Source organism: Chelmon rostratus, chromosome 13 (genome assembly GCF_017976325.1).
Source record: "Chelmon rostratus isolate fCheRos1 chromosome 13, fCheRos1.pri, whole genome shotgun sequence".
NCBI classification, from domain to species: Eukaryota; Metazoa; Chordata; class Actinopteri; order Chaetodontiformes; family Chaetodontidae; genus Chelmon; species Chelmon rostratus.
In genome coordinates this window covers 23,615,332-23,642,243 of record NC_055670.1, presented here as the reverse complement: position 1 = coordinate 23,642,243, position 26,912 = coordinate 23,615,332, and the positions used below count along the sequence as shown (strand labels likewise).

The following is a 26,912-nucleotide window of genomic DNA, read 5'->3' as shown; positions in this document are numbered from 1 at the left end:
AACATTTTATTGAAAAACATTTTCAGTTTGTAACAGACTGGTGGAATGTGTGTCTTTTATCCTCACTTTGAACTTTGTTTTAAATTTTTGAATGTTAAAACCATTTTTCACAGCCTGACCATCTCATACTGCGAGGAAGGGGAGAAGAGGGCGACAGCCACCCGGTTACCATGACGCGACTAAAGAAAACAGGGGAGACGAACAAACAATGCAAATATAATACTGAGTTACTTACAAACTGGACTGAAATTAAACCAAAAACAGAACAAAAAAAGAAAAAAAGAAACTAATTCAATAAATATTTATGGTACACACTTATGGCACAAATATGCAGCAGTCGGTTTGGCAACTTTTCTCTCATTTTTTTTTTAAACCAAATTACCATGGAAACAGTGCAAAAGGGGAGGGAGTGGGGAGGACACGGGCTTTCCATCGAGCGCTAGCTAAAATACATAGCAAAAAATTCAAATTTTATACAAAACATCTTACTTTAAGAGTTTATAAAAAATGTTTTTATTGGGTTCTGGTCAATATGTACATAAGCTATTTACCAAAAAAGTAGTATGCTCTGTTTTACTGAAGTGTATTCCATTTTTTCTGTACTTTTTTTTCCATTTACTTTCCTAAAAAGGTGAATAAGGCTATTGTAACAACCCAGGATCCATATACAATACAAACATTAATGTATTTACAGTTTCTTACCTACAGAAGTACGGTGCAAAATTACTGAGTCAAGTGACCAAGGGCTGACCATACGAGCAAGGCATTTTACAGTAGCCTGAGGTGCTTCTCCTAGCCCGTGCGCTAAGACTCTCACAGCATCGCTACCACATTTCAGAACAGGTTGAGCCAAACCTGGTCAATGTTGGGAGAGAGTTAGTCGAGTGGCAGCTACGAAAAGGACGTCAGATTCAAAGAAACTAATAAGATTGTCATATTCTGCCGCAGACAGACAGCAACTAAACAGCCATTTCTTTGTTGTACGTGTGTGTGTGTCTTTTCATCTTTTCTTAGATACCTGTTCAGGTGTGATTATATGCTTTTTAATGGTTTTGTTTTTCACAGTTTACCTTTGTACTACGGCACATAGTTAAAACAGAAAAGGTTAAAATAATACTAGAAATAATGCAGGAAAAACAAACTAACAGCAGGCTTGTGTGACGTACTTTGCGAGTTTTGTGTCATTTGTTTGTCGTTACATCTTTCAGTGGTTAAGAACACTTTCCATAGGTGTTTTTTTTTTCTCAGAATTGATTAAAAAAATAAATAAAAATTGCATATTTGCAGATTTTGTAGCCTCTTAGAGGCACAAACCTCAGATCATACAAGGCTTGGCTTTTCGGTGAAATTTGATGTTCTTTATGAACAAATGACGATGTTAATGATGGGCTGGTTCATGCTCGGGGGACGGCTTAAGTCACGATTTTGATCCTAAGCCGAAGATATTAATGGATGTGAAGTCACTGAAATATAGACTTGCTCAACGCACGCACACACACACGCACACGCACGCACATGCACAGAGAACATGAAGGGTGTGCATGAGGAGAATCGGGGGCACTGGGTGTTCATGGGAATTATCCTTTGGGAGATGCTACACTGAGTGAGTGTGGGAGACACAGCTACTCTGCCCTTGTGTACACCAATGTGAGCTATTTTTGGGTCAGATAACTCTACTGCCCTCGGGGCCGGGGCCGGGGCCCAGGCCGCCCTCCCCAGGACCGAGCCCTGCGTCTGCGGACGACAGCTCGTGAACATACGGGACTCAGTGGGTCGAGAGATATCAAATAATCAAAAACCTAGATTGCATAATGTGCACTTATACCGTAATATATTAACATTACTTCTTCTTCTTCTTCTTCTCCATACCGCCTGACAACACCTGTGCTCTATGTGTCTATCATAAATAAATTCTGCTTTTTGTTTTTTTTTTTAATTTTTCATCTTTGTAATGTCCTTTTTTTTTAAATGTACATCTATTTTTTAACAAAAAAACAAACAAAAAAAAGAAAAGAAGTAAATGAAAACTCACAATATGGAAATGCTAATGGAGATTGAGAAACAGTGACAATGTAAATAGATGTCCCTGTGCTTTTTTTGAACAAGAATAGGAGAGCACCGGTCACGGTGATTTTGGGCCCTTCGGGCACCCATAGTCATCACTGGACGCCTAGGGGTAAACATTACAGTACCTAGAGCTGTTTCAGCCAGCTACGCTAACCTCAACTAGATCTTCGGCCTCTTCTTCACCTGATGCAGAAAACGTCAGTAAGGCGAATTGGATTTCTTATTGCCCCGACGCCTGCCTGTGAAAAGCCCAGGTTCTCCAGAAGTTGAGGCGAGCCCTCGTTACTAAATCTGACGGGATACAGCTGCTCTCCCATCTCTAGCTATCACTGTGTCTCTCTCTGACCGCTGCGAAGAGTGGAGGCACCAAAAAGGGGGTTAAAAGTGCTGCTCTATGAATATGAAAGCCCTCCACTCTTCCCAGGAGCCGCCTGGGCAGGCCCGAAATGCACCCTGTCCCCAACTGGAAAAAAAAAAACCCTCACTCCTTCCTTCCACGCTCTCGCCACTCCGACGCACCGCCGGGTCACTTGTGTTTGCACGCCACGAACGACATGACATGTCACTAAAGGAAAAAGAAAACTTCGACCTGCATTTGAACTACACCAGGATATGAAAACCAGATCCCCAAAACAAGCTCAATAAATGTTGACAGTACAAAAAAAAAAAGTTTTTCCTTAAAACCTTCAAGTAACGTGAAAGAAACGGTTTGCTGAAAACGTATCTGGGAATGAGGAGAAATGGTGCAATCCACACTTAAACCCAAACAGTTCACATTGACCGGTGAGACAGTGTGTCTGTGCGAGTGGGTGAATGTGTGTGCATGTGATGGTGAGGATGTGGGTGGCGGGTGAATGGGTGATCTCCGTGAGTCAGTCGGGAAAGTCCCGGAGAAGATCGGTGTGAGAATCTCTCTCCTTCGTCCTCGTCCGGCTGGTAAATCCACAGAGTCTCTCTGGCTAGCGAGCGTCAAGGGAGGGCGGCCGTTAACCGAGTTCATGGTTGGCCCATGTTCTCCGTCAGCTCTCCTCCTCACTCGTTTTTTGTTTTTTGTCTCTTTCCCTCTCTTTTTCCAAGCAGTAGTGTCTCTTAAGGTGAGGCCAGACATTCCTTCCCCCTCCTCTCATACCAGGAAACCTTCACATCCATACATCCGTCTGTCCGTCCCGTCGAGAAACCGTCCAACTTTACCATCGCACACACTCAGTTCCATTAAAACGCCGGCCGCGGTGCACGAAACAAAACAGGGAGCGACACCGGGGAAAGAAGAGATCGTCCTCTACTTCCCAAGAGCCCCAGAGAGCAGCAGCAGTGGCGGCGGCGGCCTTCTCTCCGGCCCTACGCCCACCCCGCCTGCGCCAACTGTGACCAAACCAGAGCGACAAGGTATCAGCAAAACTTCGAGAAAGAAAAAAATAGTGACAAAACATCAGAGGAGAGGAGGAGGAGTCGACAGAGTGAGAGAGACAGAGAGAGAAAGAGCAAGAGTGTTCACGGGCATGTCGGCGGCGCCAGGCGAAACACAAATCCCGCTCTGCCCGGGGGATCGTTCCACTTCCTCTCTGGCTGTTCAAAGTTCCACCTCAGACTTTGTAATAGATGTTGGCGGGGCTCTGAGGCGGCATCTCCTGCACGATGTAGACCGGGTGGCCGTAGTCGCCGCTGACCTTCTCGTAGTGCGGGCAGAAGACGCTGTCAGCAGTCCTGAGCGGGATGATGATGTCGCTGGGCTCCGAGCCGTTATTGTTCCCGCCGCCTCCGCTCCGTTTGGGCGTGGCCAGGGTGCTCAGAGACAGCGTGGCCGCGTGCTGCGGCGAGTGCTTGCGGTGCCGCCGCCTGTACTTGAGCAGCAGCAGGACCAGCATGATGATGATGATGATGAAAATGACGCTGCCTGAAGCGATGCCGACGAAGATGGCCACCTCGGAGCCGATGACGCTGGAGGACTTGCCGCCGTTGTCGTTCTCGTTGCTCTCTCTTGATGCTACACCTGCGAGACGGAGGGAAGCAGAGTTGAGTATGACGGCAAAGTCAGCTCCGTGTTTGAGAAAACATGCAGACTGAGCCAACAACATGTCCTCCGGCCATGTCTGGAGGCCGGAGGGTTAAACCTGCTCCACGCCAGGCACCGTGAAGAGTGCGCTGCCACAGATGTGATATTCATCTAAACCGGGGCGACAGCACGCGCTTTTGGAAAATATTTCCTCAAAGGCTTTCAAGGTTGTGCACAAAAAAAAGAGAGAAGCTCAAGAGTGAAGCAGTCGCTGCGTGAAGTGGGCCTGATTTTGGAAATAGCAGTTTGAATGTGTTTCTGACATCACAGTGTGTGTGTGGGTGTGTGTGTGTGTGTGAGACATAATGACGCCTGTAAAGGAAAGAAATGGAGGCAGCAGCATTGTCTTTAGCAGTGTGTCTTTCCCTGCCTTCCCCTTTTCTGTCCTCACTGTCGTTTCATCGTGTCGCACTGAAGGTGTGAGGACCAGGCCGGCTGAGAGTGAAGCCTGCCTATACAACGCTTTGTGTAAAGGTCACATTCGATCGGTGGCTATTCAAATTCAGCCGGTGAAGACTGCAACCTTGAAACTAGGGCGAGCGCAGCCTGATAGCAGATACAATGGCTGGGGTAGATACAGGTAAATGGCACTTAGATAAATTGCATTTTGAAAGACATAAAATGTAACTTAATTTTCCAACTAACAGCCCCAGAGGGAAGAAAATAAGAAAGAAATATTTGATGTCATCATGAGACATCAATTATGAAAGCCAAGCTGTGCTCTGACTCCCAGCGATGCACGTTCTGGTTCACGTCCAACACTCAGGGGCCGGTGTGTTCTGTTCTCCCCGGGACGAGGCCGCGGTCCCCAAGCGGGCGGGATTACTGTGTCTCCCTGTCTGCCGCCGCTCTCCCGAGGGCCTAAAAGTGCTTTTGCTGTGGCGGGGGAGTGGATACGGGATGGCAGGCAGCCCAAAGCGAGGACCCTTCCGTTGTTTTACAAGGGGATTACGCTGCCTCAGACGCTCTGCCTGTAGCACTCTGACGCCCATATGCTCCTGCTAGTGGCCGGGATGGAGGGACGAGACATAAAAAAGCAGGAGAGAGGGCGGGAAACGGGGAGAGTGAGATGCTGATGTCTACAGTAAACGGCGCCAGCGAGGGTTTATCGGGCGGGACGGCAGATTTGCTCTACGTGGCACAGATTTGGGAGTGAAACCAGAACGTGTCAGGTGAGGCCACGCCCTCGATGAAGCCGGACGCCGGGGGAGGGGGCGGGCGGCAGGACTGTTCATGTAGGTCAGCTTGTTTTTCTTCTCCCTCCCGTTTCTCTTTTTTTTCTGCACACGGCTCACTGCGGAAATTGCCGGTCTGATTTTCTTCTTGGGAGATTTTTAACTGCAATATAATAGCAGAGATAAGAGCGGTCTGCACGGACCCGCACGTCCGTCTGAGTTGTGGTTCGGTGAAGAAACAAGTGTGCGTCTGTACTAAGTACAGGTCATTAAAAAGATGGCAGACAGCGATCAGATCATTTTCCTGAAAATGTCACTTAAGCGGCGGGTTGAGGCTGGAATGGGGCCAGCGTGGAGATACCTTATAAGTCCTTGAGAGGCCGGAGATGCCTATCAGTTTTATGGGCAACATTCAATTACTGGCTGATGAATCGCTGACCTTTCTTTCCTTCACTTTCACACACACACCCCATTGACTCTCGCAAACACACACTCGCTCACTTAGCGCTATCTGCTCTTAGCCGGCCGAACAATCATCCGCCCAGATGCCAAATTGTTTCAATAAATCCTCCACCCAATTACCACTTGCTCAGGATTTAAGCTGCAAACAGGTGAACTCACCTGGTTTCTCCAGGACGTCGTTAGGGTTGTAGGAGTCCTTGCCATCTGAGTGCTTGGGAGGGTAGGGTACTCTGGTGGGGTTGTCTTTGGGTGAAATAGGGTCCGAGGGATCTGGAAAAATGCAGATACGATGCATTGAGTTATGAGGATTTTTTTTTTTTACTGCAGTGTATGTCCACGTTGTTTTTTATTAGAAGATTCCCACTTGATTGGTCAAACCTGTTAATTGTCTAACTCATATTTGCTTCAGGTGAACCTGAGAATGCATTTTTGCATTCGTATGGATTTGGCCATGCACACTGTATGGTCAGAAGGAACAACAACAGCGATGAATAACTCACTCAACGTACACACAGGCATGTGCACGAATCAGCTATCACTGATTCATTCATACAGCCTTAAAAAAACATTTCATCCATGCTTCCTTGAAATGAGCGTCAGAGGGAAAGCTGCAAAACTCTGAAAGCTTCATCGGTCACCTCTCATCATGCAGACTTGACCTGACTCGAGCAGCTACGGGCTGTTTCTGGTTGGGAACATTTGGTTCTAAATGCTACTAAAATGTCTGTCAGTATATCTGCTGCGTCTTCTAATGCTGAGCAGACTCCAAAACAGTCCTGCTGAATGTTGGAGTAATTCACTGAGCATCTGCTGGTACAATCACGAGTGCTCTCAGGTTGAACTGTGCACCGTCAAGCTCAACCGCACCGAAGCTGCACTTAATATTACATTTTACTTAATGAATCCACTGATTTGTCAGCGGCTCTTCCGAACGCTGGAGATGATTTTCAGTGCTGTTAAGTGGCAGAACCAATTTCCAGGCCTGTAAATCAGCACCTGTTCTTTTCTTCCTCGGCGTGCAGCGGCTTCGATTTCTTCCCTGACCTTCAGCGATTCTCAATAGCGCTGAAGCTGGTGTTGACGAGAGGGTCGGCCCCGAGAAAGGACCACTCTGGGTGGCAAATGATTTATGAATAATTATGGCTGTAATTAAGAACAGGCTATCTGGTGTGACCGCGCGTGTGTGTGCTGCAGACGCAGTGTGCAGGTGTCACACAAACAGGGCCGTAACTCACGAGCATCAGCTGTTTGTGTGCACCTTCCACACCTCGCATGTGCAGGAAGCTGTCGAGTTGGAAGAGTGTGAAACAGCAGATGCTTGGAGTGCATGTGTGCGTGCAGGCATACGCCGTTGTGTGTGAGCGTGTGTGTATGTTTCAGCGCATTAGGGCTTCCGCTAGATTACATCTCCTGCCCCCTCGAAGCCCCAGGTGTCATGGAGACGATGGAGCCGTGTGCTGCACAGCCTCCTATGACCTTATTAGGACATTTTCAGAGGCTCACACAATTTTACAGAATGTACCAGCACTACATCGTGGCTGCCTGCTCGCGCCTGCAGGCGCTCGCCGCCGTAATTCAATAATGCAATACTCACTTTGTCCCACTTTCATGATTATCTTCATGGACTTGGTCTTGCACACTCCCCCCTCCTGGTTGTCGATGCCCTCCATGGTGCTGTTAGATGTGGCTGCAACAGACAGAGAGAGAGGAACGAGGTTAGAGTCAGCTGTCACTGCGAGCATCTGGTGCAGAGGAGACGTGTTGCCATATATGCCTTCAGCCTATCTCGGAAAAACAGCCAGTTCCCAAAGACAACAGAGGCACTGAAAGCCTTCCGCCGAGGAAGGATATGAGTCATACCCCCTTAATAAAATCACAATTCACCCGTTCATCACCTCAGTCGCTCCGCTCCGGCGGAATATTTCACATCCCCAAAGTCAATTAGCTTGAGTAATTGTGACTGTAATATCTCTAACTGTGCTGATGGGCCTCATGAAGGAGGCAGTTAAGGGAGGTGAGGAGAGGGAAGCGACTGAGAGAGAAAAACAACGGCGACGGCGGTGACAGCGGCCATCTTGGCAAGCCGGCGGGAAATTCGCCGGCTTATCGCGTATTAGCGCTAACGACACTCCAGAGAGTGGTAGCCGGTTATTAAAGAACACACTTTTGGATTTTAAAAGCCCTCAAATGCTCAGATCTGAAAGCCAAACGTGCTGCCAGGCTTATGAAGAAGGAGAGATCTGCTGACAACATGAAAAAAAAAGAAGATTCAGGGATGTCAACAGGAGGGGGTGAGACATGGTTTAAAAAAACAGGGCACTTTTCCAGGAGAGGCGGTGAAATTAAGGGAACAGAGGGAGGTGATAAATACCTCAATGGCCCTTAGATGAAAGGAGCTTAAAGGATCTAAAAAAAAAACAGTTAAACACAGGAGAAAACAGAAGTGCGCTGCTAAACACTGTGTTTAAGGGACAGCAGCAGATGTTGGGAGAGGAATCTGGAGGGGTGGTGCAAGACGTCCCACATGTGACAGGAGCAACCAAACGGGCCTGCAAGCAGATGCTGTGAGGGCCGTCTCACTAAAAACTTTCATAAAAGAAATCTCGGCTTGTGTCGAACTTGTACAGGTGTGCCCCCCACACACACAGACACGCACGCACACACACACACAAAAACAAAGCTGCCCGGCCGGATGGTTTCAAGCCCATTAGCCGCCGTCCGCCTCTCTCCTCGTCTGCTTTTATTTGCGCTGCCCCTGGAGGCTGCTGGGCGGAACTGCAGCTAGCTTGGATTGTGAGTGGGGCAGGAAGCAGGCGAGAGAGGAGGAGGAAGGGGGAGGCGGGGGTGGCGGGGCTTGTGGTCTATCAGGTCAGTAACACAGAGGCTAACGAGCTGCCGGGGCTTAGCGGCTTGGCTTCCCGCCAACGTGCAGTGGCCCGCATTCACTACGACTGACCCCCATCCCCTCCCCTCTGCTTCCTCCACAGCCTCTCTCCCCTCCCTTAAACCCCATCATCCTCAGCTTCCTCCACTTGAGCGACCACCTTGCAGCAGCCACCTTCTTCTCTCAAGCCCTTCGCCCCTGAACTCGCCGCCCCTCCTCGTCTGCGCCTCAACACGTTCCCCTCCGGTCCCGCTGCGGCCGAATCGCGTCCATCAGCTGCGGGGGGGAATTCAAAGGCAGGTGCTTCACTGGGATTCAGATTGAAATAGCTTTGAAAAATGTCGCCCTGCATAGTCTGCCACTTTCTCTTTCTCCTCCTCCCAGCCCCTTTTCTTTTTTTCCTTCCTCTTCCGCCCTCCCAGCTACCAATCATTTTGATCCGAATCCCCTTGCTTCAATAAGACGGTGATGGGAGCGGACACAAAGAGCATGTTAACAAGGACTCCCTCCCTCCTCTCCAGCCTTCATCTCGCCTCCTCTCTCCCCCCCGTCTCCTTCTCTCGCTGACCTATGGCTTTCCAGCGGAGACCGAAAAGCACATTACAGACAAAGCTCCTTAAAGGCTTGTGCTCCTGTGTGTGTGTGTGTGTGTGTGTGTTCATTTCATAAACCTGTTAGCACAACACACATGAATTTTACAATCCTGCAGGATGTCATTAACCACCTCAACACTGTTTGCTTTATGAGTGGCAGCACAGCGGCGGTGTGTGTGTGTGTGTGTGTGTGAGCAGCTGCGTGATGCTGAGGTGCATGTGTGTGCTCACGACCACTTGTGCTGAGAGGTCAGAGGTCACAGGGCGGGAAGGGTGGTGAACCGCACAGAAGGTGTATTTAGGTCTCGTCTAGCACGTCGACGCCGTCTGCATCCTCCTTGTCAGGCCTCCGAAAACATCATTTCCTCGACATTTAAAAGAAATCGAAGTCGTCTTTCAGTCTGGAGCCGTTTTAAACTTTAAATCCTTCTTCTTCTCTTCAAATGCGGAGTGAAACACACACTCGCTCTGCCGAGGCTGCAGTCCAGGCAGGCCTGACTTGGATTTAAACAGAATGTGATTGTTGCGTCGGCTAAGGCCGGCTGAATGACTTGGCCCTCCCCGGCCCAGCCAGACAAGGCCGGGCCGGACCGGCTGACAGACTAGCTGGCTAGAGTTAACCGGCTAATCCGTAATGCTGCTGGAACACGTTGGAGGAGGGGGCTGGGATAGACCTGGTTCATACAAGACCCTCACAAATGGATTTAGTCACCGACTACCGCTGGCATTACAGCGCCAGATAAGGCTCAAGGACGGGGGGGGGTGTAGGAGGAGAGGAAGGAAAAAGGAGAAAAAAATAGCGAGAAAGATTAACCAGCTGCTTCGGCTTGTGTGTGACCTTCTGCAGAGACTCAGAGAGACGCAATGAAGGAGCAGAGAAGCTGATTCATCGTCACTGTGAACCACAGAGTCGGTTTCCTCGCTGCTTTCTACCTGCCGACGTGGTTAAGACGGGTTTTTGGGGCTGAAATGCAAAAAACAGGCTCCGCAACAGGGGGAAAAGACCACCGGGAAAAATCAGTCACCGGCTGAGCTACTCGAGACCAAAGTGACAGCATGAGTGGGCGCACACACACACACACACACACACACACACACACAGGCCACATGTAGTCTCAAACAAACAGAAGTGTGTCACAGAGGTGTCCTCGCTTTGAGTGTACGACACCTGTAAAACTAGCACCAGCACACGACGAGCACGCGGCACTCCAACCATAGCTCCACCCCCCGCCCTTTCCCCCCTTAACTTAATTTACCCTCCATAACTTAATTTAACCTCCTTAACTTGATTTTCTCCTGTTTATCAAATCAAGCGGGTGGAAAATCACCCTGTGCTTAATGAGACAGTCAATTGTGAGCTGCAATCCAGATATTTCCTACTTTCTCCCAATGTAAGTGGCAAGAAAACAGCAAGAAAAACCTCCAACACTGCAGATATCCAGCTTTAGAGAAGCATGTGGCAGTCTAGCTAACGTAACATTCAAGTGTTGTTAGCAGGTGATAGGATTTTTCTAGTCTTGATTAGCTGTAAGTTTTAGTTCTATTGGGTATTAGGCAGAACAGCTCACTATTCTGACATGTCAGCTTTAAGATTTGAGCATCTTCACAGATACTTTACAGAACTGTGAGTTAAGACAAAGTGAACTGTCTCTCGTCAGTATGAAAAGCCTCGTAAAGCTTGAAAAACTGCTCTTTGAAAGCTGCTTTATTACAATTGCCAAAATCTGTGGGTATAATTAATACACAATGCACTGCCGAAAGACAATGCTGGGCCGCTCATAAATAGTGAAACAGAGCATGGAAACAACCGAAGAGGCGACTCAGAAAGACACATAGTAGGAGAGAGAAAGAACAGAGCACGCAGCGAGGGGGTTAGAGAACGAACCGATGGACGTGTCCCAGAAAGACAGAAAGAGAGGAAGACGAGAGACAAAGGCAGCTATAATCTAAACGCTGAGCGTAATTGCCATCCGTCGGATTGCCGTGGAGCGTGAAGCCATCATCACAGTGCCGAGGTTACGGGCCGGTTAATACCCATCACCACCCGGCGCCCTAATCGCCCGTGACAGGGGGCGCCTTTGCGTTTCGGGTGACCCTCGGAAACAGGCTGGGGCGAAGCTGGGTCACCCCAAATACCCGCCGCCGCACTACCACCAATCACCACCGCTCAAAAACACACAAACATGTCAGATCCGTTAATTAAATCCACTCAAGTCTAAGTTTCACATTTAACACTCAATTATTACAGCAGTGATAAGTGCTTTAATTACAATTTTGGGTTGAAAAAGCACAGTTTGAGTTGTGGATTGTTTTTAGCCTTTTCTCGTTCACTATTAATCCTGCCAGCCATTTTCATAATGTGATAATAACGCCCCCACCATTCTAACACTATGAACCTGGATGTATTGGGGTCAATCAAGAACTGAGATTTAATGAGAGGAGTTTTCCCCCTCGGAGCTCACGTTGGACTCACGCGACAGTCAGCGCGGCGGCGGCGGTGAGGTGGCCTGGCTGTTTCCTGTTGTGGCTGAGGCAGGAGGTGATTAAATGTCTGCTCTGACTGTAAACTCAGCCTCGTCCTTCTTCTGCCCTCTTTAGCTCGTCTCTTGCTACACCCTCGTTCCCTTCAGCTCGATTTCTCCTCCCTCCTTCTCTCCCTCTCTCTCTTTAGCTCCCTTTCCTTTTACCTCTCCCTCCTTCCCTTCCTCGTTAGCTCTCTTTCGCTTTCGTCACTCTTTCTGCCCCCTTTCCCTCCTTATTCATCTCTCTCTCTCCCATCTCCCTCTCCCTCTTTAGCTCATGTAATCATCTAGCTCACTAGGTTCTCGGCTGCAGGCCATGCTGCCGCAAACAATCACATCAGACTCATCTGCTCTCAACTGGAGCAGCATTGTGCACGGCCGCTTTAAAAAGACACACACACACACACATGCACAAATACACAAATGTGCACGCATGCAAGAAATCTGCAGATATACAGCCGCCCGTTCTACGCATGCAACAAACACAGGACACAAAGTCAAGATTCACAACAACATGTGAAGCTGCACACACACACACACACACACACACACACTCACACACACACTCACACACACACACTCACACACAAATGAGCTGACCATGAAAGACACACTGATTCACACACGTGTCCTCTTTTCATTGGTGCAGAGGAAGCAGATCTGACCACCTGTCAGTCTTCACTGCAGGACGGTGCAGGAAGAGACAGTCAAACGCTGAGGCCCGATGTCGCAGCTGTTTGAATCTAAAGACGTGGTTTTGAAGTTGGGGGGGGGGTGAGCGTGCCCATCTAATCTAGGCCTAGCCTTGGCACAATACTCAACACAAGGCAGCGCTAATCCAATTGGTTGAGATCCGTAGCATTGATGTGGGGGCCTTGGCAATTGTGAGAAGAAATGGAGGATTAAACGCTGGTTAATTAATTACGTATCGAGTGCTCACTCCAAAAGACTAATGAAAACCTCACGGTGAACTTTCTGAGGCAGTGTCACACTCGGATGGATCTTGGACAGCGCTGCTGGAGGGAAGGCAGGGATGACACACACACACACACACACACAGATAACAAGATGGAGATGCTTTCATGTAGAGGTGCACAGGGCAAGTCAAGCCCCGAGTATGTATATGTAGCCGATCTACTAATTCCCATACGTTATTCACCCAGCACATAGACACATGCAGTTACGCCCACAAGCAAAGATTCACACATTGGCTCACTACACTGGAAGGTATATACAACCACGAATCCGACTCCGCCTACGCACACCTCTGCGCATTTCCCTCGCTCTGTCTCTCCTTTTTTTTTTTTTTTTTTGGTGTTTGTTTGTGCTCCACTCTCAGTGTTTACCCATGCAAGGCTGGAGCTTCTCCAAGCGGCTGATTCAAAATAAAAAGGAACGGCACTAAGTACACAACATAGCGCCACAATGCAACTGCAGTGGGCTGCGAAAGCTGCAGAGCTGGGGCCAGAGCTAGCCAAGAAGAGGCAATTAACAGCAAAACGAGGCACACTCCAGTGGAGAAACAGCTCCCTCTCTCCCCTCTTTAGGCTGCACATTAGCATTTTTTGTAGCTGTGAAGAGAGGAGGGATGGCGGCGGCGGGGGGAGGCGGGAGAGGAGCGGGGACGTCGGTGGAAAGGGAATTTGCAAGAACTGCAAAATTGGATTTTCCAACCCCTCTTTTTAAAGTTAGGAATTGAACTTTCCCACCGCTCTTTCTGTTCCAACTTGTCGACTCGGCAGGCTGATGAAGAGGAAGGCTTTGCGCATGAGGCGGCGGGAAATTGAATATTCTCGTCTGCTCAGGTTGTGATAGGCAGCCACAGAGAGAAATACATATTACAGCGAGAGAGAGAGGGGAAGGCTGTCACAGGACGTATATATGCAGCTGTGTGTGCACAGAGAAGCTGCAGCGCCGCTCTCCTGAGGGACGACGTGTATTAGCAGCGTGTTTCCTATGAAAAACCACGTGTCCCTGCGATGGGCCGCGCTGCACTCTTTTATCCACGTTCTTCATTAACCTGAACTTAACATCATCCTCTGCTCTGATTCTGATCCATCACCATGTGATCACATTCAGCGGCAGGAGCACGGGCAGAGCGCCGGGAGAACAGAGGTAAGTAAACACCAGCACCGGCTCATCAATAATTAACTGCAGCGTTTGGGTGGAGGGAGCCGAGGAGGAGCCGAGGGGAGGGCGATCGCGTCTGCGCCTCTTCAGCCAGAAGCCTTTGTAGTCCTTCATCACACACTCACACAAACCACATCTAACGGCGTGCTCGGCTTCTGTGGGTGTGGATGCTCGTGCACGTGCGTGCTTGCACAGGTGTAGCTGCGCGTGCGTCCACCCCGGGCAGGTAGCCCCTCGCACTCTACGTGCCACCAAACTCAACTGCAGTTTTGCACTTGTGACTCATTGTCGACTTTTAACCTGCTTTGTGTGCTCCGGCATATTTGTCTTAATACATGTCACACCTGCAAGACCACAAAGTACCTGTTGGACTCGAACACAGCGAGGCATGCCTCGCCATGCAAATATCCTGCAGCTATGACACATTAGTGACAGAGCGGCCACTGTTGCCTGTTTGGCTTAAAACTAATTTAAGCAGAACTGAATGAGCATATTGTGTCGGTGAACCTGTTTTTCTGAAACAGCTGCTTGACAGATCTCTCTGCGGGACTTCAGAGTACTGTGGAGCTCAGAGGAAAATTTGAATTTGCAGGAGTCCTTCTACTGCAGGCGGTTTAAAGTGGAGTTTATACGGCACGGCGCACTGTTACTGTGCATATTTGTTATGCAAAATTCCACTTCCTCTACCGTAGTGGATGGTTTGGATGAGAAGAGGTATTTCCTGTTCGCCGTTCCTCCTCTCTTCACTCTCTTTCTTTCTACTCAGTCAGAAATATGGCCTTCCACGACTGTGACAGCTCACAGATGGCTGTGGCAGAGCCTCACAGATGGTCCTATCTGCGGCGCACCCCCCATCAGCACCACACAGATGGTTTAGTCCACCTCCCATGTTTCAAACCAGGGGGCCGTCACTAAACCCCATCAGAACTTCCTCCCAGGATGGCGTTAGTACATCACAGGCAATCAGCAAAGCGGAGTGGCCACACCTGCACCATGAGGCCGGATGATGAGTCATGTCTAAGCCAGAAGGACGCAGGGTGACCGAGGAGTCCGAGCTGCTTGGGGTCTCTCAGTTAGGGACCCTTAATGGTTCAATATGCTTTAACCAAATCCGTCTGTGTCAGAGAGTGCTGGGGGGGGGGGGCGGGGGGGCTTGAGTGGGTTCAGATGCTGAGTCACGATCTGATTGGGCCTTTGTTTTCAGCATACTGAGGCTGTAAAACATCAGAACAAGCGCAAGCAAAGTTTTCCTACCACTCTGACTGGTTTGGCTTCCAGGTTCTCATCTTCTCTCTTGCTAAAGGCTCGATCTCTACAAGACGCCAATCCCACAGGGAGAATCTCCGAAAGCACGACAGATTCCTTTGACTGGACTTTTAGCGTAAATCTGTAGGATCTTGAGGGAAAACAATCTTCTGGATATCTTCAATCTGTGATGTTCAGGGATGCTCAGTTATCTGCCGATGGAGCCACTTTCCCCTCGAACTCATTTCAGTCTATTTCACATATACCTCAGAATGTCCATCGGCAACATCTGTGCAGGGTGTGTGAACTAGATCGACTGCAAAGTGCGAGCATTTGTACAAAATGTTGAGTCTTGAAAGAATGACACCTCGTACTGATGTCAGCACAGCAAGTCACCACATCTGTCTGAGCAGTTATTGACTACGATTAGAAAAGTGGAAATCTGAGGCATGTCGCCAACAGCTGGTTCTTCAACCCTGCTGAACTGTTTACGGCCATTTTTCCTCTTAAATTATGCAAGGCCTAATTTATTATCCCTTCAGGGAGGGACGAGTACTTACAGATGATGTAGTAGTCTCTGCCCCTGAAGAACTCCAGGCCCCACAGATTCGGGCTGAACTCCTGAAACTTGAGGGTGAACTTGACGTCCTGGTCGGGCTTGACGCAGTTGAGGAGCGGCGTGTCGGCCTTGGTTATGGTGCAGCTCTCCAGCTGCTCCCTGGGCACCATGTACACCTTGTAATACTCCACGCCATCGGTCACCCCGCCGTCCACGCGGGGGCACACAATGTCCAACTTATCCCCGATCTGGGGGTACAATACCACGCCTTGGCCTTGCACGAATCTGAAAGGAGACGCAGGGAACACGGGCAGAGAAAGAAGGATATTAGAGAGCTGCAGAGAAACTGATGGTGAGTCATTCATTATGCAGTTCAGATTGGAGTGTTTGCCATTGAGCCTCTCCATATCTTGCTAAAAAAAAAAAAAAGAGTCGGCTTAATTATTGATGTGGTAATTACTGATTGTGTCCATTAATTTTAGATGATGGAGGATAATGGCGGATTGTGTGATGTATGCATATGTGCGAGTGTGTGTGTGTGTGTGTGTGTTGGGTACAAAGTGACCCCCATATCTGAGGATGAAATCACAAGGCTTTTCTTCAGCGTCGTGGCGGCGATGGAACGGAAGAATAATTAAGCGGCTAAATGAGGGGAAGGCGGCGCACTTCCCGGATGCGAGGGAAATGGCAGAACAGCGTTGGCATACAAAACAGAAAATTAAAAAACAATAAAAGCCCAGCTTGCTGAAGCAAAATCACAACAACAGGAGCAGAAACACACACACACACAGACACACACGCACACACACACACACAGCGCCTGGAGGGGTTTGTCTGCGAGTGTAGTTGAATTTCCCTAAATTCTTCCCAAAAGTAAAATAATGCTGCCATTTAGTCTCCAAGTACTGAGAGCCCCTGCAGCATTCCTGTGATTGCACACACACACACACAGACACACACACACACACACATTCACAGTTGGAGCTTGAGTTGGAGGTGAAACCTTGTATTTATCTGCTAAACGAATTTGCCCCACGCTTGAATACAATTTGAAATGTTAACCGTGGAGACCCAGGAGGATTTTTTTTATGGCACGCTGCGAATACCGGCGCGAGTAAATAAGACAGGAATGCAGTGCAAATACTGACTCGTGAATATCGGGAGGGACCATTCAGGTTTAACGTGTGCACATGTGGTCCTGCGTAAAAAAAAAATCACTTTAATTTATTATTTAAGCACAAACAGCTGTGAGGATTTGCTGCTTTTCGTTGTTTTATCTTCTGGTCGGCTGGTCAGATAAAACATTAGATGACGTCATCCAGGGAATTCTGTTTTTTTTTTCTTCCTCCACTGTGACACTTTACAAACCAAACAATTAATTGATTAATTGAAAAAATAATAAGATAATTGCAGTTGCAGCTCTACACTGTAAATGAGAGCAATCTTAGATTCATTATTCAGGGATTAATTGGTTCTCGGGACGACATCTTTAAATTGCTTGTTTAGTCTGACCAAGAGTCCCAAAAGACAATTACATGTCCAATTAAATAAATGAGAGAAAAGCAGCAAATTGACATTTTTGCCTGAAAATTCTCATAATCGATTAATTGTTTTCGCACTACTTGCTTCCTTTTTCTCCTGTCCTCCTCCTCGTCCGTCTTTCACTCACGAACCTGCAGCATCACGCATGTACGCAACACATTGTAAACACTTTGGTGTCTTTACGTGTGTGCAGGCGAGCATCTCGAAGTGAACTTTGACCTCTTCTCTTGGACGTTCAGGAGAGCCGCGTCGGCTCGTCGTCGTGCTCTGCTCTCCCAGTGAGGACTGAACACCAGCGTGAGGCTTCGACTGGTTTTTCCTCTGACTACAAAGACAGCCACCGCGGGGCGGCGGGGGAGCCTGCACACAGGGGACCGGTGGCAAGGCACAGTCGATTCATAATTAACAAAGAGCGCTAAATGAAATAGCAGGGGGAAAATTCAGCGCATAATCAGTTTTATATATATATAAACATCCCGGCTGTCAGCTCTCACAGAAAACCTTTTTCTCCCTCTTCTTCTTCTTCTTCATCTGTCTCTGTCACACACACACACACACACACACACACACACACACACACTCTTTGTCTTTCAAACGTACAGATACACACACATGCATTATTTCCCCTCCTCTCTCCAGCAGCATGCATCTTCTCTATCGCTTCCGGGCGTGAGCTGAACACGCAAACGAACACAAGCTCGCACATGTGCGCGCAGCGGCTAACTAGGCCGAGTGAGCACTTCTTCTGCCCCCCCGCCCAGAGAAACACTCAGCAGCGGTACAGTGTGTCCACTGACGGACACAGAGAGAGCGAGATGTATGTCTATGCATTGCAGCGCCATCTGGCATCATCTTATCATCTGTGTGTGTGTGCGTGCATGTGTGTGTGTGTGTGTGTGTGTGGAGGAAGGGGGGGTGAGAGGGGAGAAGTAGAGCACAGAGGGGAAAGGTCCTTAGAAAAGCCTTGAGGGGGCTTCACTTCCACACAAACACTGTAGAATTGTATGTGTATGCATTAACCTTATGTGTGTGTGTGTGTGTGTGTGTGTGTGCGTGGTTGGAAGCGTCCATTCATGCGTGCAAGTGGGCACGTGTGTTTGTGCAGGGGTGAAAGCGCGCATGCATGCGTACGCTTGCTTTAAATGTGCGGGCTTGTACGTGTGCGCGTTCGTGTGGCCATTATTTATCCACTGAGGTTAATCTGACAGCGCTTTAGATTTAGAGGCTTCCGCGATGATGAGAGGTGAACGGCGGCTCTGGGTCCGCGTCGCCGCCGCGCTGCTCGGGAGTCACGCATCAAAGCTCATGGCCGACGGTATTTTAACTCATCCGCGCTCTTAAACTCGACGGCGGCCTTGTGTCTGCTCGCGCTGCAGCCACGGGGAAACCGTCAGCCTGTCAGAACAGAAGCAAATACGCCGCCAACGACTCTGAAGCCGAGCGAGAAACATTTGTTTGTTTACCTGACACAAACTGGAAAAAAATGGATAAACGAATGCACGCTACAGCTGCACAGAAGTCCTGAACAAACTGCTTTTATGTATTAATAGTTCTGACACATAAAAGCACACGCTGTTGTTTTTACGTTTCTGTTCATGTGCAGGTTAAACAAATAAGAAACGGCGTGGATTAAACAGCTTTAGGAGGGTTTGGAAGCATTTTTTCTATCTTTCTGCTAAGCTAGGCTCAACACACCCTGAATCTGAATATCTCCCAAAAGAATTAGCTTTAGCTTCAGTGCAGGTACGGGAGTAAACAGGAAGTAACAGTAAAACCAGGAAGTGAAACTGTGACAACACAACCCACACACGCAGACACACCTGCTGCACATACGCATACGTGGCGAACAGGTGAATCATTTCATTTTCTGATGACAAATTCCATCAACGCCGCTCTGACCACGCTATCAAACAGGGCGTCGCAGCGCCTGCTCCGCTAGCATGAATGCTATCTCTACAGGAGCTAGCAGGAGATCAAACACGATTGAACCGACACAAAGCCAACACACAGGGAGAGCGGCAACACACACACACACACACACGTATGAGCTGCACCTCAGCTGTTCCTCTTACACACAAACACGATGGGAACGTATGTTAGTGAGATGTGGTTTCATACACCTTCGTCTTCCTCACACTCCAGAGTCCTGCATAGTGAAAGCATTCAATAAACGCTGACGAAGGAGAATAAAAGTGTTAAAATGTGGCTTTAAAGATAAGCTGCCAAGAGGCTGATTAGGGGCGAGTACGAGCTATTCTGGATCGTCTCTCAGAACGAACACAAAGGGATGGGGAAAATGGTGAGGAGCGCGAGAGGCGATGAAGACGGAGAGACTGTCGAGTCGGACACTCATTCATTTGTTCTGCTCCTCCCTCGGCGCGACGGCTCAATGAGTGTGTCGGATACCAGACACCTGGCCCGATGGCAGCCATTACAACAAAACAGCAGGTACACGAGGTCACGCAGACGGCTGAGGAGCCCGCTCCAGCTAAACGAGGGGGGGGGGGCGCAAAACAAATAAAAGCTTGCGCCGATATCTCATGATTGTAAATGCGTTTGACCCCCACCCTCTTCTGGCCCCCCCAGCCTGCTTTAAGGCACACTTGGCCCTTCACCCCTCCTGTTTCCCAGCCCTCCTCCTCAAACCAACCCCCCCCCCCCCACACACACACACCATAAATATTCCTGAACTAAAGAGCTGAGACATTTCATCACAGAGGGCTGCAGTCAGCATGTAAACAGCTGTGAGCTAATGTCCATGTTAGCATGTTAGCTCTGATTCCTTAATCAATCGAATGAACCTTTAAACCCCCCCGTTCAGCCGGCTGGATGCCAGCAGCATGTGCAACTTTAGTGAAAATGCAATAATGGATACTGATAAAATAACTCTTTTGTTTTTCTGGTTAGTTTTTTTAAATAAATGGCAAATAAAACTTTATGAAAAATGACTGCGCTGCTTTAAACGGCATCATAAACACCTGAAAACAAACGTCCGAATTTATCATAAGCATCTAAAAAAAATTGCTTTGTCTGAGAAATATCTGCTTTAGCAGCTCTATGTGATGATGTGCAGTAATGAGTGTGTGTGTGTGTGTGTGTGTGTGGATATAAAGAACAAAAATCAATTAATTGATTAAATTCATTTGAAACAAAAACATTTGCTGCGTCTTAAATGTGCAGATTTGTAGTTTTTCTGTTTTCTATCATCTTGAATTGAATATTTTGCGGTTTGAACTGTGCGCTCGACGTTTTTGTTACAATCTTCCAGACTAATTAATAAACTGTTTGAACAAATAAGATAAAAAAAGCTGAAAATCCGTCTGAGCTGCGGCCTGATCCCGTCACTCTTGAGCTTCTCGCAGTTTCCCGTCGTGACGAGCGACGAGGCCGACGCTCCCCGATGAGTGTGACCCTGCAGAATGTGTGATCAGAGGAGGTGAGGAGAGCGAGCGGCAGACAGCCGCGCTCCTCGCCGTCCTCCTCCTGTCACAGTTCGTCCCTCTCTTTGCTCCCTCCGCCTCCCCCACAAACACACGCACCAACTGCTCCGACAGAGCCGACTCCTCCGCCGGCCTCCTTCCTCTCACCTCTACTGCGCCGTCAGGACATTTGGTGGGAAAGTGAGAACGGCCACAGGCGCCTGAACTCTCTCCACGTCTGTCAGAGCGAAGGGGGGGGGGGGGGGGGGGCTTTTATAATGCTGAGGAGGATTTCATAATGAAATGGCAAAATCAGACAGCAGCAATTTTCAGCTGACAAAAAGCCTTCGCAGCTTTGCTCAGAAAGAGATTTTAAAGCTGTGACTTCTGCCTGTGATTGCGCTGCGGCGGCCGACCACGTCTCCATTTTCGAGGGCTGGGACTTTTACGAAAGAGTAACACAAATATTGATGAAACGTGAAATATGGACGCGTGAATGTGTCGATGGCACTTTTAAAACTGAGTGACAGTAGAATTAAGGCCGTTTCTTCTCTGACACACAGGTGGGCGACATCTGTTTTCCTCCTCCATCTTCTCACCTTTAGGTTTGGTGTCTGTGTGTGTGTGTGTGTGTGTGTGTGTGTGTGTGTGGAGGGGTTTGGGGAGGAGAGAGGAAATGCTTTTGGGGCAAAAGGAGCAAAAGGAAAAAAAGGAGGAGGAGGAGGAGGAGACCTACTTCCTGAGAGGTTGTGACCGCTGCATCTGTCGCCAGTAAAAAAAAACGACCGAGAACTGAGCTCGTGTGTGAGTCTCCAGATCTTTCTGGTCTCTCCTTCTCTGTTTTCCCTGCGTCCTCCTGTCACTGCACATCTCCGCCCACCCCCTCCTCCACTCCTCTCTATTTAAACCGCTGGATTGTTGGATTTGTGTGTGACAAAACAAAACCACGGTGGCCGCCCTGGTCTAATCCCCCATCTGAGTCTCCCCTCCGTTCTCTTCCTGTGGCCCTGAAGTTATGAGAAAACAAAGCGAAACGAGGGGAGGGTGAATATTTACCGCGGATCAAGAGCAACTGTTTGACTCTGAATCCCAGCTGCAGCGCAAGGATTCATTAGGGCGGCAGACAAAGAGGCCACGGCGAGGCAGAGCGAGGGTTAATCCACCGGCGATTCTTCGCAGCGCCCCGGCTTTCGCCCTCTGTCGGCCGAGGGGACGGAGGTCCGTCACCCAATCCCCCCTCGGCCTCTCTCCGGTTCTGTCTGCGCTCCGTGCCTTCGGCCCTACCTTTCATCCAGTAATCCAGGCCTATGGGATCTGAGCAGGCCTAGACATAATTACCCTCCTTGCCCCAAGGGGGCCCCAACGCTTTCTTCTCTCTCTCTGTTTCATTTCTCTCAGTTTTGCTTCTCTTCTTTCTCTCCCCGTTCATTTATTCCACAATCTTAATCACCAACCTTTCTCTCAGCAGTAATCGTTAAAAAGCCACGTCAACCTCCATCGCCCCGGCGCTGTGAACTCTGTGTCGAACATGGCAGCGCTTCACTTTCTCTACCTCCGTTTTCCCCGCTGCCGTCGATGTAGTTAAATTAAAACAACTGATCTCTCTCTCGGCTCCAAAAGAAAAGGAAGAGGCAAAATTAGAGGCACTGCGGGGGTTTGGATGGAGGGATAGGTGGAGGAAGAGGGTGGGCGTCGTTACGACATTCACCACAAGGCCTCGTCAGTCATTCATGATGGACCTGCATCTCTGTGCCCCCCCTCCTTAACCCCCCTGCAATCACAAAAGGACCCACAGAGGTGCCCCCGTCACTGCCCGGTCACAAAGGGTCTCCGGGCTTCTATGTAATCTCTTAATGAACTGCACTGGAAGAGAGGGAGCGCTCCTTTTAGATAAACCATGTAAAGCAGGCCTCTCTTTTGTTTCTCCCTCCCAACTACAAAATGGATTACCAGAAGAAGGAGGTGTGTGTGGTGTGTGTGATGTGTCCGTGTGTGTGTGTGTGTTGGGGAGATTGGGGAGACTAGGAGGTGGTGGGGTCGTTCTCTTGTTTTTTTTCTGAGGAGGTTCATGCATAAGGGCAGTAAAGTAGTAAAGCTCGCACAACAATGAGGTTTAATCGACACAGCCGTGGGCCCTGCAGAGGGATTTTTTTATAGATGCACACACACTTAGTATACAGCGAGAGAGAGAGAGAGAGAGAGAGAGAGAGACTAGCTGTTTCTTTATGCTCTCCCCCAGCCTACACACACAAAGGCATTAGACTGGCCCACAGCCTTCACATTTCTAACATTCATCCTTCCTTGAATAGTCAAAGAGGAGGACTAACACAAACTAAAAGAGAGACGTGGAGGCCGTCGAGCATATTGCTGACCTGCTGAATAAAGATATTCACCCTTTGGGGGTCTCTGTTACCGAGGAGGAATAACTGACACACGGGCATGAGGACTTTCACCGAGCTGTGAAAAGGGACAATCAGAAGTTTGGGTGCTTTAATTCAGCAGACGCTCACAGGAAAGTTATTTATCAGACATCAGAGGCTCGTTTTCCATCCTGAGACTCTCCCAGCGCGTCTGCTCGTCAACATCTGCTCATGACAAATAAAGAAAAGATTCACTTTTCGGCTTCGTGTCGAGTGTCCCAAACATCCTCGGCCTGTGTGAGAGCTGACAAGCTGTTTCTGTCTCTGCTCCAAACAGACGCCGTTCACAAAGGTGGATTAACCCAAAAACAACGAGGTGTCCGGTCACACAATGATATCACCCTGTGGCCTTTTACCCCTGAACTCCTCACCCAGACAGAACGTAAAGAATGCGCACATGCACACGCTAATGCCGAGGAATGCCCGCTGCGTTTGTGGCAGCCCGAGGCCTATACTTGCTCCGAGGGTGGACGCGCTCTCCTCTTTGTTTTTTCCTCCTTTTCAAAATCAAAAGTGACGCGCCAAGTGAAATGACATACTAATTTCGTAGGACTGCAGCTCCAAAATGGAGGAGGTTGCATGTTCTGGCTCTATGAGGAGGGTATTTTAAAAGCAGCAAATAACTCGTTGGGTGATCTGGATATAGAAAGACAGCTTTCCCACAAAGGAAACTGCAGCATGTCTGCACAGAGCCAGATATTCCTCTGCACTGCTTCTATTTGCTGTGACCCGCCACTTTGTTTCGCCTTCAGACTAAATTATCTGCGCACATTTTAATGCTGAAGGCATTTTGGGGGGTTTTCTTGTCGTCACCGTCAAATGGCTCAATGACCTAAACATGAATCACAGCACAGCGCCATTTGGGCTCAAATATATTCGTGCAAAGTGCAACCTTAACGGATATTAAGCGTCATAAATGCTCTGTTTGCCTCTCTGTCTTGAAATGAATAACAAGTATACATTAGCGCATCACCGCGCGCACACGCTGCATTCACACGCGCCGGACACAGATGGCCGTGGCAGTCAAGAGGCTAGAAGGCCGAAGCTGCTGCATGTAGAACATCGGAGCTGTGTTCCAAATCCTCTCTGCACATACACGGAAACAACACACAAACAGGAGCGAGGGCGCACAAGTTAATGTTCATTTCCAGCAGCTATGAGCCAAGCAACAATAGACACCTGTTAGCCCGTCACAGCGTCTGCATTGTGTGCATCTCACCGAGGAAAAGCACAGGCAGAGGGGCTTTCTGCCCGCACGGGAGCCAAAAGCTGAATTATTGAGCGAGTTGGAGTTTGGCCGTGACGAAACCGCCACAAAGAGGGGCGCCCCCCGCCGGGCTGAGACCAGGGGTGTAGAGGAGGAGAAAGACACCTTTTTATTTGCAGAAAAAGACTTTAACCGCCTTTCTTGGCCTGCAGGAATATTTAGGGGGCACATGGAGGGTGTAGATGATCTCAGATTGGTGAACGTGATAAACAAACGGGCCTGTGTTTGCTCGCCTTATTTCCTAATAATCCCCCACCGGTGGTTTTAGATGCACGATTAAAAAAAGAAAATACACATAACTGTTAGGAACCTCCTGAAACCCCGCACCCGAAAGCATCCAGTTCCACTACGAGACGCTTCACGTTCAGGCTCCTGATAGATGCAAGAAACGTTGTAAACGGTCGGAGAGCGGCGGGTTGGCGGCGCACGACGGTCTATGGAAAGTTTTCATCCCAACGACCATGTTTCCTGCATAATCCGGCCGAAAATTTAGCCCATTGTTCACTTAATTATTTAATTCTCTCCACACAAAGTGTTGGAAACCGCGTCAGGGCATCAGAGGCCCGGTGGAGCGTCCCAGCAGCTCCATGGAGCCTCCGCCTCGTCATGTTAGGCACAACAAGGACGCATTCCTCTTCAGTCTCCTCCGTTAATATTATTTTCATCACGGGGGATAAAAATAACATCCAAGAATTGATCCTGTGGCAACGCATCTGCTGGCGAATAAACGGGCCTGCTAATGAGCTCCGTGCAGCTTCAAAGGTCTGCTATTTTTAACTGATTCGGACCACTTACAGTCACACATGAATTACAATACGCCGAGTCCAAGTTATTAACGGCTGAGGAAGCCGAGCGTAAAGTTACCTAGCTACCTCTTCATTTGCCCTCAAACCCCCAACGCACAACCGAGGCGAGGCGCACACGAGACCAACTGCACAGAAATGTTCCAATAATCAACAATATTCGATGGATCCCAATGAGCACTGAGCTGGTTCTTCTGAGGCGGGTTAGTGTACTGTTGAGTGCCACCATGACGCACGGCCGAGCGGCCCTCGCTGTCCGCTGCGCGTAAATATTCCCCAACGGCGACAAGACCCGAACAGTAAATCTATCAGCGACGCGCCAAAGCAATGAGCAAAACTAAATACAGCTTCTTTATCTTGACAGGTGTTTTGGATGATGGCTTTATCATTTGAGGCTTTTTTATCCTGCGTGGTTAAGCCCGATTATTCTCAGTAATAAAAACCCAAACTCGGTTAAAAAAATTGTGGAGTTCAGCTGCAGAGCGGCTCGAGATTCATTTAGCGTTTTTACGAAACGTTGAGGTTCTCTGGAAAACTCGGCACACAGATGAGCGACTCCGCCGCATTTATTCTCAACAAATCTTACTTTCGAGACGCCACCGTGTACTGTCGTGGAAAACGACTGTGAGAATAACCGGCGGAGATAAATTTCACATCACGCTCCTCTGAGAGCTCTTTGTTTCACTCAGTGTGTGCTGAACTGAAGAGCTGTTTCTGAAGAACGACTCGGGGTTAACTCGTTTTGTTTTACGTGTACGCGACACTGGCGGCGAGCAAGCCAAAATTAAATTGCATAATTTTTGAACGGAGTCTGGCATGAAGTCGTCCCCACACGGAGGAGCGTACGGCACTGCGGGGGCCAGTAATCAGCGCGGCTTGTGCTCTACTTACTTGGTATTTGTTGTGTTCCAGTAGATGGACTCCAGGATGAGCGCCCGGCACAAGTCCACTTTGAAGGCAATAAACAAAACTCCAAAATAATATCTCCACATCGAGTCCCCCATGGTTAGCCTGCGCGCCTCCGGGTGGGTGCACAATCCTTCTCAAAATAACCAAATATGTCCACAAAAAATAAATCAGGGGACACGCGCTCCAGAAAGGGCTGACGGCGGCAATTTCTTCACCTTATATCCCGATCCAGTGGGATGCGCACGGACCACAAACCCAGATCAGACGTACTAGAGCATCTCCAGATGAGAGACCTGCTCCAAAAAACCAAAGGCGCACGGCAGCAGTTCATTCAGCGGACAGTGCGTTTATATTCTCCCCTGTTCAGAGCGCAGACTTCGACCCGCTGTTATACATCCCTCACAGAGAAAAAGTGGCGGTGTCCGCTGAGGACCGGGCGGCAGATGGAAATCAATACAAATATAAATCCCCCTGCGTTATAGTCCAGCAGTGCACGCCAAAATCCAGAGCGGCAGCAGAGAAGAGGACAGTGATGGCTGGCGGTGGAATGGTGAGATATTCCCCTTTCAGCTGGAGCTGGTGGTGGTAGTGAGCAACAAACTGTGGGTGACAGCAGCAGCAGCAAAATGAGAAGGGCGAAACAATGAGGTCGGATGGTCAAAATTAAGAAAATGATCAAAAATGAGAATGAAAGAAATCAAAGGAGCTGGAATGGAAGTTCTCATACTAGAGGTCCCCAAAACGAGCGCTGCGGCTGGTTCCTGCAGATCCGTCCCGAACGCCCGCAGACAACGCAGGGGTGATGCCTCAGCGCTGCTCCGAAACCTGGATGGAAAGTAACTGCAAGGGACCGCGACTGGGA

At 48.9% G+C, this 26,912-nt stretch overlaps 1 protein-coding gene across 1 annotated transcript; it reads right to left on the bottom strand.

Moving 5' to 3' along the window:
* On the bottom strand, positions 1-26,912 carry efnb2a (ephrin-B2a). Its single transcript, XM_041951385.1, has 6 exons — positions 26,778-26,912; positions 26,033-26,650; positions 15,692-15,975; positions 7,352-7,444; positions 5,917-6,027; positions 1-4,057 (listed from the first exon to the last, which is right to left on the bottom strand). Exons 2-6 carry the CDS (start codon positions 26,143-26,145, stop codon positions 3,651-3,653), a joined length of 1,008 nt encoding a protein of 335 aa, XP_041807319.1. The 5' UTR covers positions 26,146-26,650; positions 26,778-26,912; the 3' UTR covers positions 1-3,650.

Bases quoted from the DNA above. Each gene is read 5' to 3' on its own strand.
- efnb2a (XM_041951385.1), bottom strand. From the start codon at position 26,145: ATGGGGGACTCGATGTGGAGATATTATTTTGGAGTTTTGTTTATTGCC. The intron at 7,445-15,691 runs GTAAGTACTCGT...TGTCTGTTGCAG, and splicing joins CAGAGACTACTACATCATCT to CCACATCTAACAGCACCATG. The intron at 4,058-5,916 runs GTGAGTTCACCT...TCCGTCTCGCAG, and splicing joins CGACGTCCTGGAGAAACCAG to GTGTAGCATCAAGAGAGAGC.